Here is an 18,088-nt window from a genome sequence, read left to right as displayed (position 1 = left end):
GTATCTTAAAAAGACGAAAGGACTCAGATTTGGAATGTCATATTTGAATTGGATTGAATTTTGTTGTACGTAATTACAGTATGCGGCAAAGCAAACAGTACTGAAATCATATCGTTGACATTTATTTCTTTATTTGTTGTACAACATAATGAAACATAACAAATGTTGTCAAATGGATGTCAACTAAATGTTACTCAACACATATTGTAAATTTAAAAGGAACCGCGCATGTACAGCATATGTTCACCATTTGATACATTCTTCCACCATTCGCCATTTTGTCGCACACATTCTTCATAGCGGTTCTGTAGATCCCTGATCATGTTGGTGAACACGGGTTTGCTGGAACGACAAAGCAAATGACAGAATCTTCTCTCTTATCTCCGGTATAGTGGTAGGGGGTTATCTGTTCGGAAAATTGCTTCCTCCCATATGTAGGCATCTGGAATAGTGAGGTCAGGAGAGTAAGAAGGATATGAAAAATCCGTTTCACAGGAAATGAAGCGAAGTCCAAACTTTCATGGGCAGAAGAAGTGGGTCACTTACAGTGTAAGCAGTAGCTTCGTCTTTCTACATACATGTTGATGTAACGACAGATTTTTGGTTCGGCAAAAATCGCGCAAATCATGCAACAATGGGTCAAAAAAAAAAAAAAAATCAATTATTGATTCATGTACTGATCAAGGTACACATGGCTTTCATCCCTGAATCATATTTTGCTGATGAAATCTTATCTTCATATGCCATATCTCCAGAGTAATACAGTAGACGTGCGCGTCATCTCCTGCAGTGAGATGCTGCCCACATCATCGGAAATAATGCTCGACAATAAACATCATCTTCTTAACTTTATCTTTGCGCCAACTACGCTAGGCCACACACGACTAAGTACGCATGTGCTATCCGCAGCTCATACTACATTGCACTATCCGTACGCGAATTTCAGTACTGTTTATTTTGCCGTATACTTTAATTACGCCACTATAATACTATTTTAGACCATGCGGTTTCAACGGGAGACCTCTGTCATCTTCAGTGATGGCGGAGGCATACTGTTGAAACTGTATGGCTTATTTAATCTTAATGGCGCTTAATTAGATAAGTACTTGATAAATTATGATACATACCTGAGAAAATGACGAAATATTATTGTCCTATCTGTTGAACCTTTTACAGCTCATGAATACTTTGATTTGACATGGAATTCTTATTGCATGTTTTCTAACTTCCTCTAATTTCAAACACCATACTCTCTCTCTGTCGCTCTTTCAACACATAAATCTTCCTTCTTCTATTGTACTATACGTATAGTTTGCCACTAAAATAGGATACTAGTCTATATGGCTCCTTTTCTCCTTAATTTCAAAATGAAGACTACTATTTGAATTCACGTATTTCTGTTCTTGGAAATAGTTTTCTTCAAGCTGTTGGAAACTGTATTGAAATCGACCCACTTCTTAAAGTTTTTGAGAAAATAAATTATGTAGGTGAGTATCCACTTTTAATAGTGACTTGTAAAAAAGATTTATACTACGAGAGAGAATACAGAAAGCGAAATACTAAGAACATTAAAGGAAGTTACAAATACACGAAAAATTTCATTGCTTAATGGAAGTATTTTTCTAGTATGAAAGCTTCCAAAGTAATGATGATAAAATATTTTGTTGTACTAGAATCGTATCGTTGGTAATAGCGTTTAGCCATCAAACAATAGAATAACCAATATATTGTTAATTGCTTGCATTCTTATTTGAATGTAAGCAATAATGAATGCAATAATGGAGTAGGAAACACAGTTAGATTTCTACTCATATAAGAGCTTATCCGGTTACAATGATATGAACAGACAAATGGCTGAAATTCACATGAGATATAGAACAGACCATGTAGATTCTACATTCCAAAAACAGATTGTCCCAAAATGGATGGAACGTAGTCAAAAATCACGAAACAAGAACATTAAAGTCAATGGAAAATAAATGAAAAAAAAAAAAAAAAAAAAAAAGAATTCGTCCACATATCTCAAAAATTATAATAGAGAGATTGCTAATTGAAAGCCTATTGCAAAGGCATAATGTGGAGTTTGGAAACGATGTATAGCACGTAAGATAAATATAGATGGAACATTGTCAAAAATCAATTTGTGTAAAATCAATAATAATGACAAAGTATATGCATCCTCTTTGAATTACCCAGGGGTGCCTCATTCGGAGGTTTGAGGCAAGTTTCCCATCCTTTGTGCCACTTAAGGGAAAGTACTGATACTTTATGTACAAATTATGCTTTATCGACAATATCAACAATAGGATGGATAAGTACAAATGACGTACTGATGAATATAGATGATTAATGGATCTTCAGTATCATCCTCCACTTGTTAAGATGAATCAAAATAATGAGCCATGAATTGTAATCGTGACTTGGTAAAAGGTTAATTGCGTTCATATCCTCGATACAATATTGCAGTTAAAACATGAGCACAGCAGTTAATGGTAGAAGATCCAGCAGGACATTGGCAGAAATCAGGGACGTACGCAGGAATTTGTTTCGGGAGGGATCTAAAGCGTTTCGGGGGAATCCAAATACAATTTGAGGCTAAATTATATGAAAATTTCTAAAATTGCCCTTAAAAGTAGACTACATTTACAAAAAAAAAAAAAAAAAAAAAAAAAGTCGGGATTTCGGGGGGATCCAGACCCCCAGGAGCCACTCCCTGCGTACGCCCCTGGCAGAAATGTTCGACTACTGTTTCATAGCCTTGGTTAGAAAGATCTGAATGTATATAAAAGAATCAATATTCATTGGATCTGGTTTAGAATCCCCAGACTTGATTTAGCACGCAACTTGACTTTTGTCATGATCACGTGACACAGTCTGGTCCTTATAGCAAACCAGATAGGTCCTTAGAATTGTTCTATTCGTTAATCACTGTAGGCCATATTCCATATATATTTGTAAAAAATGATACACTTCGATTGCTGCCGGTACCTCTGCACTGCTTTACCCGTGGATACATTTCTTTGTATTTCCTTGATATTTTTATTAGTTTTACTCCCGTGAACAAGGTTCTAGGGAACGGCCTAAAGCTTGAAAATGCAAGTAATTTTCAGGAATAAGAATTTTAAATGAGTTAAACGATTGTTAAAATTCCTGAGTGTGTTAGCGCATTGGCTGAGGTACAAAACTTGTCAGTGTTCAAAAGAAATGGTATTTAAAATAAATACAATACTTGCCTTTTAACAACTCATGAAAGATGCATAATTTGGAGAAAATTAAACAGTAAATAATTCTTTCAATTTGCATAGTAATAACAATAATAATATACATGAACTTTATCAGACACTATTTAATTGTAATATATCCTGACTAGCAGAATAACTTGGTTAGATATTCATCTACCGCATAGAACGTCTTATTTAATAGTAGTTTGCGCACGAAGCTGATGAAAGAGCTCTTTTTCTGATTATTCTTTGTATAGTCTAGTAGCAGTGGCATATTTAGGATTTTGTTTCGGGGGGTATGTGCAGGGGAAAATTGCTCACCTAAGTTTGAGAATTGAATATATTTTAATTTCTGCATAAATTGAAGTTTTAATGGTAAAAATTGCAGACTGGTGATTCTTCTGTGATATGATAGAAAAATTTAGCAGTGAATCTAAAGTTTATTCAAGGAACGTTCAGTACCTCATGTAAACAAATACACGTGGTGATTGTTTGATTTTATTGGTTAGAGAGCCTTAGAACACTCATGCGGCAGAAGAAAATAGTCCTTGCTTATAAGGCTCATTACCACAATTCCTTAGAATTAGACAACACTTTATCTAAGAACTAAATTGAATTAATGCAATAAAAGAGAATACGCATGCATTGAAAGTGGTTTTGACTCAACTTTAACGCGAATCACAGTTAACAATATGGCCACATGCGGGGAATAAGTAAAAATCGACAGGGTACAAGCACGTGCTTCTCGAAAGAAGCGCTGACCGATAGCCAATCATCCGATGACTGGCGGAGTAATACAATTCTGCAATGTTTACATCAGGATCAGAAGGTTCGTTGAATGAACTCTAGCCTTTTATTCTGTTCATAGAAGAAAAAGGAAGCATCCTCTTGGCTTACCTAATTTCCTCTGCTACTTATTCCTTCCTCTTGATTTTCTTTAATTCAAACATTTACCTTTCTTGATAACTAAATGATGTATTACATTATACACGTTTAATTATCTTTGTAAATTGCCGCTAAATTTTGTCCAAAACCGTGGCAACGTTTTCTGCGTCATTTTTGTGGCGCTCAACAGAAGAAGAAGTACCAGTAAAGAAGCAATCTATTTGTGGCAAATTTTATCTGTAAGTATTTTCTACTACTATTGCTATTTTATCTATCTAGTTATATATATATATATATATATATATATATATATATGTTACCGTCAGAACCCGAAATTAGATAAAACTAGAATTTCCTAGTTAAAACTAGTTTTCTCAAAGCCGCTTCGAAAGAAGTAGTATTAACTAGTCAATACTAGAATTTACGTTGTTAGTTAGGTAGTTGTAGTTTTTACTATTTTTCCTTCTAGTTAAAACGTGTTATTACTAGTCAAAACTAGTATTAACTGAAATGTGTTACCGTCAAAACCCGAAATCTGTTGAAACCAGAATACCCTAGTTAAAACTAGTTTTGTCAGCCTTTCGTATTAACTCAGTATTTACTAGTGAATTGTAAAATTGACAACGCTTATTAAGAATGCGCAGTTTACTATTTATTTTCATTAAAATACAATATTACTAGTGAAACCTGAAGAAATATATTTATTAAGACACTTAGAAATAACTTTTCTTTTGCACAAACATCATAAATGTATCTATATATTTCTAAAAAGTATTATGGCACTCACAATATCATAGAAATCCTTTGTTTTTGCAGTACCTTGCGAAATATAAGCCCTCTCGCATGCATAACATGTGAATCCTTGTCGTTCAAATACAATTCTATAGAAACATTTATTAAGAAATACACAGAAAAGACTTCCGTTTTGCAGAAATATCTGAAATGCTTTTGTATGTTAGCACAAGGTAAAATACACACTACTATTGCACTACTACTTATTCAATTCGGTGGTGCCAAAGCCAATCTACTGACGTAATATTGTATATTTATTATGAAATACAAAGAAAAACGTTTTTATTGCTAAAACATCTGAAATGTTTCTATTTGTTACCACAAGGTAAACTATCATGGCATTTTGAGTTGCAGAGAAAACCTTTCTTCTTGCACAAGCATCTTTTCGAAATACATGCTTTCTTGCACACACAACGTGTGAACCCTTGTGGGGTTAATGCTGCTTTCCTGGCTGCAGTTCTCAACGAAATTTCAGTATCTGGTACTTCGACTGGTGTCAGGAACTGCTCATGGCAAATGTCGAATTCAGACCTACAACAGACACATTTTGTTTAATCACGTGGTGTGGGAATCCTGAATCACTTATATAAAAAATAATAATGACTTTTCAAAACAAAATAATAATGTATTTTAACGCACAATTTCCACACTCGTCATAATTAGTATTTCAGAGAAACACCGGTAGTTAATCTGCGTATTTCCTACAAAAACGCCTATGCACTAAAGCACATTTCACGAGTACCGGTTTCACAAGCTAAACAACAGTCTTTTACCGGGATCAAGTTCGTGACATGTTATCAATCTACTGGTGAGTACACAGCAGACAACAACAGATGGATTACACATTATTAAATCGGTTCCGGAAAAACATAATGGACATTATAACAGAAAATTATTTTGACATAAAATGATGTGAAGAATCCATCATTATTTCGGTTAATAATAATAATATTACAGATACGTATAAAACACTAACATCTATGGTTAAGGGTGTTGACCAAGCTCCTCCCCATTAATTTTTCCGTTTTTTGAAGATTGTGAGAAGTTGTAGGTCACTATCACCATTTTGGAAAGCAAGCAAGACAGAATTTAAGTAATTCTATGATCTAAAAGGATCAGCGCTGTAAACAATTTACTTTCTGTATAGAAATTTGAATAGCTGTGAATAATGATGTCACACGCTGACTACTCAAAAATCTAAAAAAAAAAAAAAAAAAAAAAAAAAAAAAAAAGTTGTTTACAGGAATAATCCTTTCAGATCACAGACTTATTAAATTCTATCTTGCTTGCTATCCAAAATTGTGATAGTGACCTACAACTTCCCACAGTCTTAAGAAAAAGAAAGAAAGAAAGAAAAGAAAGTGGTGGGGAGCTTAGTCAACAGCGTTAACATATACAATATAGCTCTTAATTACTGAGCGGCCATAGATCAGTTGGTAAAGTGCTGGCTTCGCATTCGGAAGGTCGCAAGTTCGCGTCCAGCGGCCTACCATCCTGACTGAGGATTTCCGGCTTTTATCTCTCTCATACCAATCAAAGAATGTGATAGTACCTATAAAACTATACCTTAACCAACTTCCTTCCCATATGCTATCTCGTACCCCATCCCAGCGTGTACCAGAGATGCTTAAAGGCCTTAAGTGAAAATGCTTAAGGCCTTCTGCGGGCGTGGTCGCGGGTTCTAAATTCCGCTGGGAGCCCTTCGCCTTGGATACAAACCTGAGCAATGGTTCGGATCCCACTTTAACCTGTAGGTCCCGTCGTTAGAAGCTCCTTAGCTTGTTTAGGACGTTAATACAAATTCTATCAATAAGGAGCACATAAAAGACAGAAAACTTACCTGCAATACAATTTATCCAGCTTTCCATCCTTGGTTCCAATCTTCTGCAGATCTTCATTTTTTTCTAGAACAACTCCAATGACATTCCGAAAATCCGCCTTTGCTCTGTCCACATCCGGGATTGGTATTATGACATTATCTCCCACTTCAACAGGTGGATGGGTGGCATCAGAGATACGTTTCATTTTCTTGGCCTGCTTTGACAAATTTTCACGTGCTTCTTTCCTGGATGATGTGATATCAACCGCACTAGGACCAGCCTCATTTTCTCCTTCATCAAATGTTTCATGTTCACTAAGGCGCTCATTCATGTCCTCAATAATACTCATGAAGTAGTCCTCATCGTTTATGTTTTGTAGAACATCTGATGACAGTGCTGAAGTCGTAAGTCCTACTCTTGGCTCAATGCCGAACATCGCACGGTATGGAGACTGTTTTATTCCGGAATGATAAGCTCGATTTTTCATAAACTGAACAAAGCGGAAACCATTTGACCAGTTTGTTGTTTTATTATCATGCATCAACGAGGCAAGCATATTTTCTATATCTTGATTTGCCCGTTCTACTGACCCTTGGCTTTGGCTGTGCCTGGACTTTCCGTTGACTAACTTTAACTCAGGCCAGAGTGTCGTTAGTTCCTTGATGACAGAATTAACAAACTCTCTGCCATTATCAGAATGTAAAATGCAGGGGGCACCAAATGTCAAAAATTTGTCTGTCAGTTGGTAGGCTACTTTTTCAGCTCTTTTGGTTTGCAGCGCTCGCAGTAAGACAAACTTCGTCAGATGATCCTGGTATACCATGATAAACTTGAACTTACGACCAGGGTGTGCTTGCATGTCTATCAGGTCCACTTGACATCGGCTATTCATTTCTGTGCCCTTCTTTTTCATACTTTTCTTCCGTTGACATGTTTCACACATTGACAGAAAAATATTTATCATTTGAGTCGTAACATTGGCATATTTTCTAGAAGTTTCAGCTTTCATTCTATCTCGACCTCCGTGTCCCACAGCAACATGTGATGCTTCAATAACATCAAAGATCTCCTCGGCAGGTAAGTAGTACTTCACAGGCTCACTAGTCGACACCAGTTTTTTTTGTTTCACCAATTTCCAAAACATTAAACCGTTTCAAACGTCTGTACTGTAAAGGTGTTTTCTTTGCAGCAGATTTTGCCTCTTCAACTTCAGTTAAAAGTTTACTGTAAACGTCCTTGGTCATTGCATTATAGTGACTGTCTTTTTCATTTTCCAAACGAATAATTTCTTTGAAGAATCTTTCCTTCAAAATTGTTTCTTTATCGGACTGACTCATTACAACGAATAATCACCTCACACTTCCCGAAACACTAACACACACGTAGCCACGACAAGAAAGACGCACCTGCACACTTTACAAAGGCTCCGAACAGACTGAGAGAAAACAAAACAATACTTTCCCAGTAGGAGCAAGTCCGAACTTGCAGAAACACTGTTAACTGATCCATTTTGGTCAGAACTAGTTTTAACTAGTAAAAACTGTATATGATTCACATTATATAGTCTTTTTCGTTAATTCCAGAATTACCTAACTAACATAGTAAATTCTAGTATTGACTAGTTAATACTAGTTCTTTCGAAACGGCTTTGAGAAAACTAGTTTTAGCTAGGAAATTCTAGTTTTACCTAATTTCGGGTTCTGACGGTAACATATTATATATATATATATATATATATATATATATATATATATATATATATATATGAATGCCACTCATTCTAGCTTTGGAACTTCTTGTATAAAATAACAGACAAATTCTGACCAAAGCATATATTAACTAATAAATAATAGCGTTACAGTTTCGGCAAATTAACTTTGCCTTCATCAGACACATTATCAGATAATGTGTCTGATGAAGGCAAAGTTAATTTGCCGAAACTGTAACGCTATTATTTATTAGTTAATATATGCTTTGGTCAGAATTTGTCTGTTATTATATATATATATATATATATATATATATATATATATATATATATATATATATATATATATATATATATATATATATATATATATTCATAAACTGAACATAAAAGGTATTACAGAAATTTGTCACTATTTTGGGTATAGATTCCTCACATCTAAATAAGAAAAAGTTCATATGGACCTGTGGTCAAAGTGCATACTTTTGTAGTTATAGGGTGCCAAAAACATGAGAAAATGAACTTTCAAGGTCCTAGTTCCACTAGTATAGGACCGATCGTAGTCAGGTCAAGACATCACTGAGGAAGTAGTGTGTGAACTATCTAGATATCCATCTTTCAGAATCTCCGGTACTTGCACAATTATTTTTAGAGTGGCTGTTCAGGAGTACTTGATTACTCTCTACCTACCTCTCTAAAAATTGGTGTGCAAGTACTGGAGCATTCTTACGCAAAATAAGGAGTAATTTATTTCTAAATTTCAAAGATATTTGAATGCCCTTTCAAGCCTTCCAGTTATTGTTTATAACACAGTATATTGTCCTGTTAACTTAATCCAAAAAATATCACATACGAAAAAAAAAAAACTATAAACGGTTAAAACTTTGGCCGAAAACGTAAAAAAAAAAAAAAAATAGAAAAACAAATAGAAATGCTCTGATATTCAAACATAGGAGAAAGTAATAAGACTAACGCTAAATAACTATAAACTACTACAATAGAAAATGTGCTGGAACTTTGGATTGATAGACAAGTCCTAGTTACAGCATCAGAACTATTGGCATACGCAACGACCACTGGAGACCTAAGTTGAACAAAATAGCTTAACTCTCGCCTTCGGTGCGACGGTCCAGGGATGGATTCCCAGTACGCAGCAGTAAAAAATCTGGTTCAAAACATTAATAGATGAGCGATTTATTGTTACTCAAACTAAAACACACACACAAACCGGAAACTCGGTTTCAAATATGTCATTTCTCTTCTCAACCAAATCAGTTTTTGTGTGTTGTCATTATTACACCCTCTCAAAAAATCCATCTAAGTTTTTTTTCTGATCAGCATCTATCCACAGAAATTTTGTGTAATTAAATTACATAAAAATATACTGAAATGCAAAATACAAAATTTTTAAAAGTTTTCCTCCCAATTACCCCCAGCGCCCAATTTCCCCTTCTACCCTACTTGTATAGACTATCATCTACTTATACATACTTTTAACCAATAATTATAACATGTTTTGTTTATGTGAGTATTAGTGTATTTTCAGAAACAGATGCAATGTGATCAACATTTTTAGTGATCTTCGTACATACAGTTACTCTGAGTTTGATCAATATATATAATAAATTTACAAGTGAAGGGACTATAATAACAGCTAATAAGTTACATAATTGTGTGGTCTTCTACAACATAATGTGAACTCAAAAGTTTTAAGTGAATGTGTGCTGTCATGACAAGTGTTCGTTTGTTAATTTGATCTTGAAAACATAAAAAACGGGAGATGATTACGACAAGAAATAAAATGTTAAAAAACGATGAGTGGAAGAAACTTGTTTTCCTGCTCTGGTCACTTTCGCTAACGAATTGGAATAATATTATTGTGGTGTGCTTCTGGAAACGAAGATGTGTCAAGACATTTGGAAAAACAGAAGTATTCTGGATATTCTTCCACGAAATACTTCAACTCACCTACAACAAACAGGTAAGTGTGATGAATTCATTAATTTTTTCCAGTTGTTTCTTATATTTGTGCTTGTCTAGTTCTCGACAGAAATTCAATTCAAAAGATATTGTTGGCGAAAACATTATATCAAATTTAGGATTTATACATATGAAACATCTTAGCCCAAACAATTTAGTAATCTTCCTAATACTATGAATTAATACTTCGTAGACACTCATTTTGAATTTTATTATTATACCGAACAATTTACTTTACAAGACCATATTCGGGCCTTAGTTTTGGTTATCATAATCATAATCATAATTTATTGCATCCGTTCATCGTCATACAACGAAATTGGACATGTCATTTATATATATATATATATATATATATATATATATATATATATATATATATATATATATATATATACCAGTATACATAAACATACATACTATTATTACATATAGATTCTTATGGTTTCAGTAATTTATTTACTATACATTTAATTTCACGTATACGAATTATTTTCTACATATTCTTCAACCGAGTAAAAGCAATGTTCTATCAAGTACCTTTTCAGTTTGGATCTAAAGCTATTGACAGAGACCTGATTTTTTATACCTGATGGAAGTAGATTGTATAATAGAGTACCTTTGTGCGTAACTGATTTATTGTATATATTTGTCCTATGTGCATGCAAGTGAATGTCGTCTTTACTTCTTGTGTTATAACTGTGAATGTCTTTGTTAACAATAAATTCACTACTATGTTTTTTGAAATACATTAATATTTCGAACAAATACATTGAGGGAAGAGTCATTATTCCAAGTTCCTTAAAAATATTTCTGCAAGAAGAGTTCCATTTTACTCCTGCAAGTATTCTTACTACTTTCTTCTGTAACCTAAAGATAGCAATACTTTTAGGTGCATTTCCCCAGAACATCAAGCCATATTTTATTGTAGAATGAAAATTTGAGTAATATATACACTTAGCTGTTTTTACATCAATCTTATCTCTTACACATCTAATTGCATAGCATAGTTTGCTTAGCTTACTTCTTACATGTTCTATATGTGGTTCCCAGTTGAAATTATTAGATATTTTAACTCCGAGAAAGGTAGCAGTTTCTACATATTTAACTGTTTTATTATTTATTTTTATTATTGCATTTGCTTGATTACTTTTACCTTTGTTAAAATTTAAGGCACATGTTTTATTTACATTAATGATTAGGTCATTTTTATTCATCCAACTTGAAAGTTGGTTCATTGCCGTTTGGCAGTTTGAAGCTAATTCGCATTCATCTTTCCCACTAACTATTATGTTTGTATCATCTGCATATAAAGTCACACATGAACTATTAATACTTTCAGAAAGATCATTTATATAAAGAAGAAAGAGAAGTGGTCCTAGAATTGATCCTTGTGGTACTCCACGATTAATAATTTCTTCACTTGACACACATTTTTGAATTTTATTTTTAACTATTCCTGTGATTTCAGTTACTTGTTTCCGATCTTTGAGGTATGATTCAAACCATTTATTTGCTAAGCCTCTAATACCATAGCAACTAAGTTTTTCTAGCAATATATGATGATTTACTAAATCGAAGGCTTTTGTTAGATCTAAAAATATTCCTATAGATAATTTTTTCTCATCCAGTAACTTTCTGCAGTTTTCTAGAAAAAGAAAAATTGCTGTCTCTAGCAAGCAACTAGCATTATTATTAGGATTTTATGTATAGTACATTCCGTTTTATATGTCTGTGCTTGGACCTTGGTTTTGTTCCTAGTAAGTAACTAGTTTTACATCAGAATTTTATGCATAGTGCATTCCGCTTTATACGTCTTTGTTCATAGATCTTTGTTTGTGTTCATAGATGCCGGATCATAGATTTTGGTCCTAGTAAGCAACTAGTCTTATCATCAAAATTTTATGCATAGTGCATTGCGTTATATAGGTCTGTGTTAGGAGAACCATGGAATTTCATTCTAGTAAGCAACTAGTCTTATTACCAGGATTTTATGTATAGTACATTGCGCTTTATATGACTGTGTTCGAACCATGCATTTTGGTCCTAATAAGCAACTAATCTAACCATCAGAATTTTGTGTATAGTGCATTCCGCTTAGTCTAGGTTCATAGATTGTGTCTATGTTCATAGATATCGGATCATAGACTTTAGTCCTAGTAAGCAACTAGTCTTATCATTAAAATCTTATGCATAATGCATTCTGTTTTATATGTCTGTGTTCGGACCATGGATTTTGGTCTTATAAAGAAAAAGCGGTGGCATTCCTCTTCAATACTTGACAATTCTTGTCATTGAGGCATCTCCTGTGTTCACTATGAGTATTAGTCTTTACCGATGTTTTATTTTGAGTTCTATAGGCCATTATCACCTTATACACGGTTTCTCACAATTTGCCCTCCATGAAAGTTTGAGATATATTCCATTTTGTATCACTAAACGCTTTCTGAAGCACTACAGACGATAACCTAACACCTTACTTAGTAACGGCCATGCTCCGCATACATACTAATTTTTACTACACTTCTGCTGGTGATTATACATGAAATTATTTAAAAAAAACACTTATTTTCTTTCCTATTAGTATATAGAACTGTCTTAAATAAAGTATCTCTTCGAAGGATATCTTACAAGTGATGATACGTTTTAAAGTAAGCGTACATATAAGTTTGGGTCGTATTGTACTCGCGAAAGTTTTAATTAAGTTTGAATGGCTTACGAATATAGTTGTGGCATGAAACTTAAAATATCAGTTCGTTAAAACATATTTAAATTGAAATACAGTTTGCAATGTACATTTAAAGTTTAAATTTGAAGTTTATTGACTCATTTCCCATTTGTTTCCCTATTTCTAGTTGTTATAACGGCTTGATAGCACGGCTAACAAGAGATGGTCTCTGACGTTTCTTACCACAAACGGTGGGACATTGCAGCCCCTACTTTGATACCAGTCACGATCACTCTGTCTTATACCATTAATTAAATTGCCATTACAGTTGCACCGAAAAAAACCTTGACACGCGAGTAGTGGCAATGTCACTGCGAACTGTCAGAGAAGTTCTCTTACTGGACGCACTATATATATTTTTTATATAGAATATAAAGTGGTTTCATATGAACGATAAAAGATAGCTATGGGATTTATACCAATTTCAGACATCTGCAGAATCTGACGTAATTTCACTGGATTAGTCTTTTTTTTTTCGAGCTTGACACTAAAGAATTTAGTTAAATTGAATATTGGTGTTTTTTTTTTTAATTTTTCTATTATCAGTTTAAAATAAGGGAATAAAGACTAGTGGCTTTCTGCTTTTAACTTAGATTTTTAAAAAATATTTTAAAGAATAAAATAAAATGAATTATTTCAATTTAACGTCCCACGTTATACCATTCGAAAAGGGATGATTACGACAAACGAAAGATTATGGAAGAATTGGTGGAATGAGAAAGTGGAAGGAAAGAAAGTACGCTGAAAAAACACGGACACGATGTTGTCCACCAGAAACTTACTTAGCCCGGGATCTAACCAGGGACCTCACGCACCACAGGTAAGCGCTCTCTACCACTGAGCCACACCTTAAAAGTATAAATATAGTGTTTAAAGTGATTTAAAAAAAATAATAGGAAGTACGTTATGAAATTGTGGTTTTAAATGTAATGCTTTACTTGGCATCATTATTAAAGATAACTTTTGTTTATTCCTTCTTCACCCCCCTCCACCCTTCATTTTACTGGTTATGATTGAAATAAAATCTTTGTATCCTTCCTATGAGACATTGAGGTAGCTTCTACATGTAGAAGTAGAGAAATAACAGAAACAGGAGCAGATTTTGGTAGTGAAGCGTGGTTGCCAAAACGAGCCACATAAAAAAAGCAAATCCTTTGTTTCTATTCTCGGAAACAGAGTTTTATAACATTGACCAACGGTCAACAACATTTCCATGCTTGAGACGAAAAGGGAATGGAATGTATTGACCTTGTCCTTGGTAGTTTGGCTCTAAAATAAATTCCGCTCCTACAAGCCAATGTCTGATCGAAATTAAGTGTCAACCCTATCATGAACCGAGGTAGGCCCTATCTAAAATCTTGAATAATACGGATTTAAGTAAGTAATGAAATTGAATAATAATAATAATAATAATAATAATAATAATAATAATAATAATAATAATAATAATAATAATAATAATAATAATAATAAATACATATGAGGTTAATGTTCAGGATTGCCATTTTTAGAGATTAAGTTGGAATGGGGTGGGACACATAATAGTATGGGAGCACTGAGTGGTATTTTTTTAATTCAATCTAATCTACAACTTGATATGATGGTAGGAAAAAGAGGAAGGGGAGAAAGAGGCTAAAGTTGGTGGTAGGGTTGCCAACTCTGGAAAATAAAAAAATAGTATCTCCTGAAAATTCCCTATGATATAGATTTAAGTGTGAAGTATCTCTATTCCGGCCCATCCATGGGAAGGAAATGTACTATTGTGAACAAGAGAGCATTAGCACCTCTATTCTGCATATCCATAGTACATTCACTAATAAGCTTAATAGGTGCTGTACATTGTGCTATAAATGAGAAACTGAAATCGGCATTGATCATTTTATTATATTTACCAGTAACTGCTACTTCTTTAAAATTATCGAAACAGACGATCAAAAGTATATTAATCTTTACGTGACAACTTTGAATTTGCAAAATGACATACACCCTCCATTCCAAAAGAAACCGAACTTTTGAAAACAAATAGTACCACTAGTGCCATCTGTTGTAATATTTTACTGGTAGATGGCGTAGTCCCTCATTGACAACTGGTATAAATGTCATGACATTTGGATGCACGGCAACAAAGTTATTGCGTTTCAACTGTCAGTGTGTTGTGTACATCGGTCGGAAAATGAGTTTCAAACAACGAGCTGCAATTAAGTTTTGTGTTAAACTGTGTAAAAGTTTTAGTGAAACGCACCAAATGCTACAAAATGCATATGGTGATGAGTGTCTATCCCGTACGCAAGTTTACGAGTGGTTCAGGCGATTCAAATCGGGTAGAGAGACGCTGGATGATGACGAAAGATCAGGCCATCCCAGAACCGGATTATCGGAAGAAAACATCGAAAAAGTGCGTGAATTCATTAAACATAACAAAAAATCGTCGTTGAAAGTTATTGAAATGGAATTAGGCATTCCTCAAACAACCGCATACCGCATTTTGACCGAAGTTTTGGGCCTTAAGAAGGTTAATTCGCGGTTTGTACCACACAAACTCACTGAAGACCAAAAAGTTCATCGAATTTCGCATTGCAAAGACATCGTTAAAAGTGCTCGGCAGGATCGAAACTTCTTGAAATCGATTGTAACTGGTGACGAGACGTGGTGTTTTGAATATGAGCCCGAAACAAAGCGGCAAAGTACTGAATGGAGAGCGCCGGATGAAGGAACACCCAAAAAAAGTCGCTTGGTGAAGTCAAAAGTTAAGGTGATGCTGATTTGTTTTTACGATTCAAAAGGAATTATCCACAAAGAATTTGTTCAGCCCGGCCAGACAGTCACTGGAGAGTTTTACTTGGGCGTCATGAAGCGTTTGCTGGCAAGAATTCGTCGTATTCGGCCCGAATATCGCGAAATCGGCAGTTGGACTCTTTTGGACGATAATGCACCATCACATCGTTCGCGACTTGTAACTGAATTTTTGGTCAAAAATCACATTATTCGGTTGCATCATCCGCCCTATTCACCAGATCTCGCTCCGTGCGATTTCTATCTGTTCCCGAAACTGCATTTGGCGATGAAAGGAAAGTGGCACGCATCGATTGATGCCATTGAGAAGGCGACGACCGCCGTCCTAAAGACCATTCCAATAAAGAACATGGAGAAGTCGTTTGACAACTTGTTGGAGTGTGCAAATATGTGTATCGATGCAGAAGGGGAATACATTGATTAATAAAAATGATTTGTTCCAAAATGTACATTGCTTTTTTGTTTTTTTTTAAACGTTCGGTTTCTTTTGGAATGGAGGGTGTAAACTTACACTTCAACTACAGGAACTTGCTTTAAGAAGTCCTTTTTTTACTCTCAATATAGGTATAAAATTCCTTAAAGTAAATTTCAAATTTTCCCTAATACAGTCCCTATCATTTCTTTAAAAATTTTTAAACCGATGAACAAAATATATTAATCGTTGACAGATGGTGAAAGGTGACAGTTTTGGATTTTTTTCAGAATGAAAGTTACTTTTTAAATTTATACTTCGAATCAGATGAAATTGCTTCGAACTAGATACATTTTTTTTAATGGTCATAAAAGGGCTGGTAAGAAGTTTCTACCGGTCACCGGCTTTAATCAAATTAACAGCAATATTCCCGGCCAGACCGGTAAAAAACTGGCCAGTTGGCAAACCTAGTTAATGGTCGGTATTAAACGAAATATAAAGACTAAGAGCTGACTTTCAGTTTGCGGTAAGTGAGCTGCCAAGAATAGTAGAATATCTAAGATGATGATGATAATAAATTAATATACGTATAACAGAATATAAGAGATATGATAAAAGGAAACATCTCGGACCTCACTCTACCTATTTTATAGGCGCCTGTGACAATGGTAATTCTTCTCTTGGATATCCGGTCTATAAACTAGGAGATTTCGATTTTCATAATGGAGTAGGACAGTGTTTCCCAAACTCTGGTCCTTGAGGTGTGTGTGGTCCTCTTAGATTTAATATTAATTATAAATAAATAAATAATAAAAATTTGCGTGCCATATACTATAATCGAGAATCTCAAGCAGGTGTAGATTATAGAGTGTGATTCAAAACACCGACAACGTTTGGGAGGTGATTCCTGACAACAAGATAAGACAAAAAGTATAGATCAACCTGGGTGCAGAAATCTGTCATTTTGGAGTTATAGGATGCCCACCTAGCTACCTAATACTGTGTAACATCACCTTTCGCTCCGATAACGGCGGCTAACCGCCGCGGCATAGATTCCACAAATCGCCTGAAGTGTTGTTGTAGCATCTCAATCCATATCTGCTGCAAAGTCTCCCACAGAGCCTGCAGGTTTGTCGGAAGCGCGTTATCCTGCTGAAAGATGAGGTCACCATCCGGATGTTGCAGCCGAGCAAATAACAGAACATGGTCGTCCATAAGATCGTGGTAGAGTTCACCTGTGAGGGACCGTGCCACACGTGTTACGGGGCCCATTTCAGTCCACGTAAACATGTCCCAGATAGGAATACTACCACCATCGGCCTACACAGTCCCCAGTTGGCACGATGGATCCATTGCCTCGTGCGGTTGGCGACGCACTCGTACCCGTTGATCGGCATGTACCAATGTGAAACGTGACTCTTCTGTCCAGGCAAGCTTTTCCCACATTTCCACGGTCCAGTGGCGGTGTTCCTTTGCCCATGCTAGACATTGTTTCCTATGTTGCCCAGTTAGAAGGAGTATTCGCGCGGGCCAATGGCTTCTGTACCCCATGACAAGTAGGTGGTTGTGGATTGTATGGATGCTAACACGTTGTTATCGTGAATTGAACCCTTCCGCGATTTGACGCGCTGTGGCCCGTCTATCGACTGTTACGATGCGGGTCAGTCGGCGTCCACCTCTGTCTGCGGCAGTTGCCTGTGTGAGTGCGGTTTTATCGGAAGCAGGTTACTCCGGATATACCCTTGACCT

The 18,088-nt window shown here is 35.1% G+C and overlaps 1 protein-coding gene across 2 annotated transcripts in view; it reads left to right on the top strand.

The window, feature by feature from the left end:
• Positions 1–18,088, top strand: part of LOC145693651 (uncharacterized) — a 226,476-nt gene that overhangs the window by 43,359 nt on the left and 165,029 nt on the right. The window contains exon 4 of one of the 2 annotated variants that reach the window (XM_081769863.1): positions 9,973–10,344. The exons of the other annotated variant lie outside the window; for it this stretch is intronic. Coding sequence (XP_081625989.1) covers positions 9,973–10,002 — 30 coding nt within the window. The 3' untranslated portion in view covers positions 10,003–10,344. Of the gene's footprint in view, positions 1–9,972; positions 10,345–18,088 lie in introns of those variants that run through there. 2 annotated transcript variants of the gene reach the window in all.

Source organism: Thermobia domestica, chromosome 8 (genome assembly GCF_964235325.1).
Source record: "Thermobia domestica chromosome 8, izTheDome1.hap1.1, whole genome shotgun sequence".
Lineage (NCBI taxonomy): Eukaryota > Metazoa > Arthropoda > Insecta > Zygentoma > Lepismatidae > Thermobia > Thermobia domestica.
Note: the sequence above shows the minus strand (reverse complement) of the source record. Positions and strands in the feature narration are given on the sequence as shown.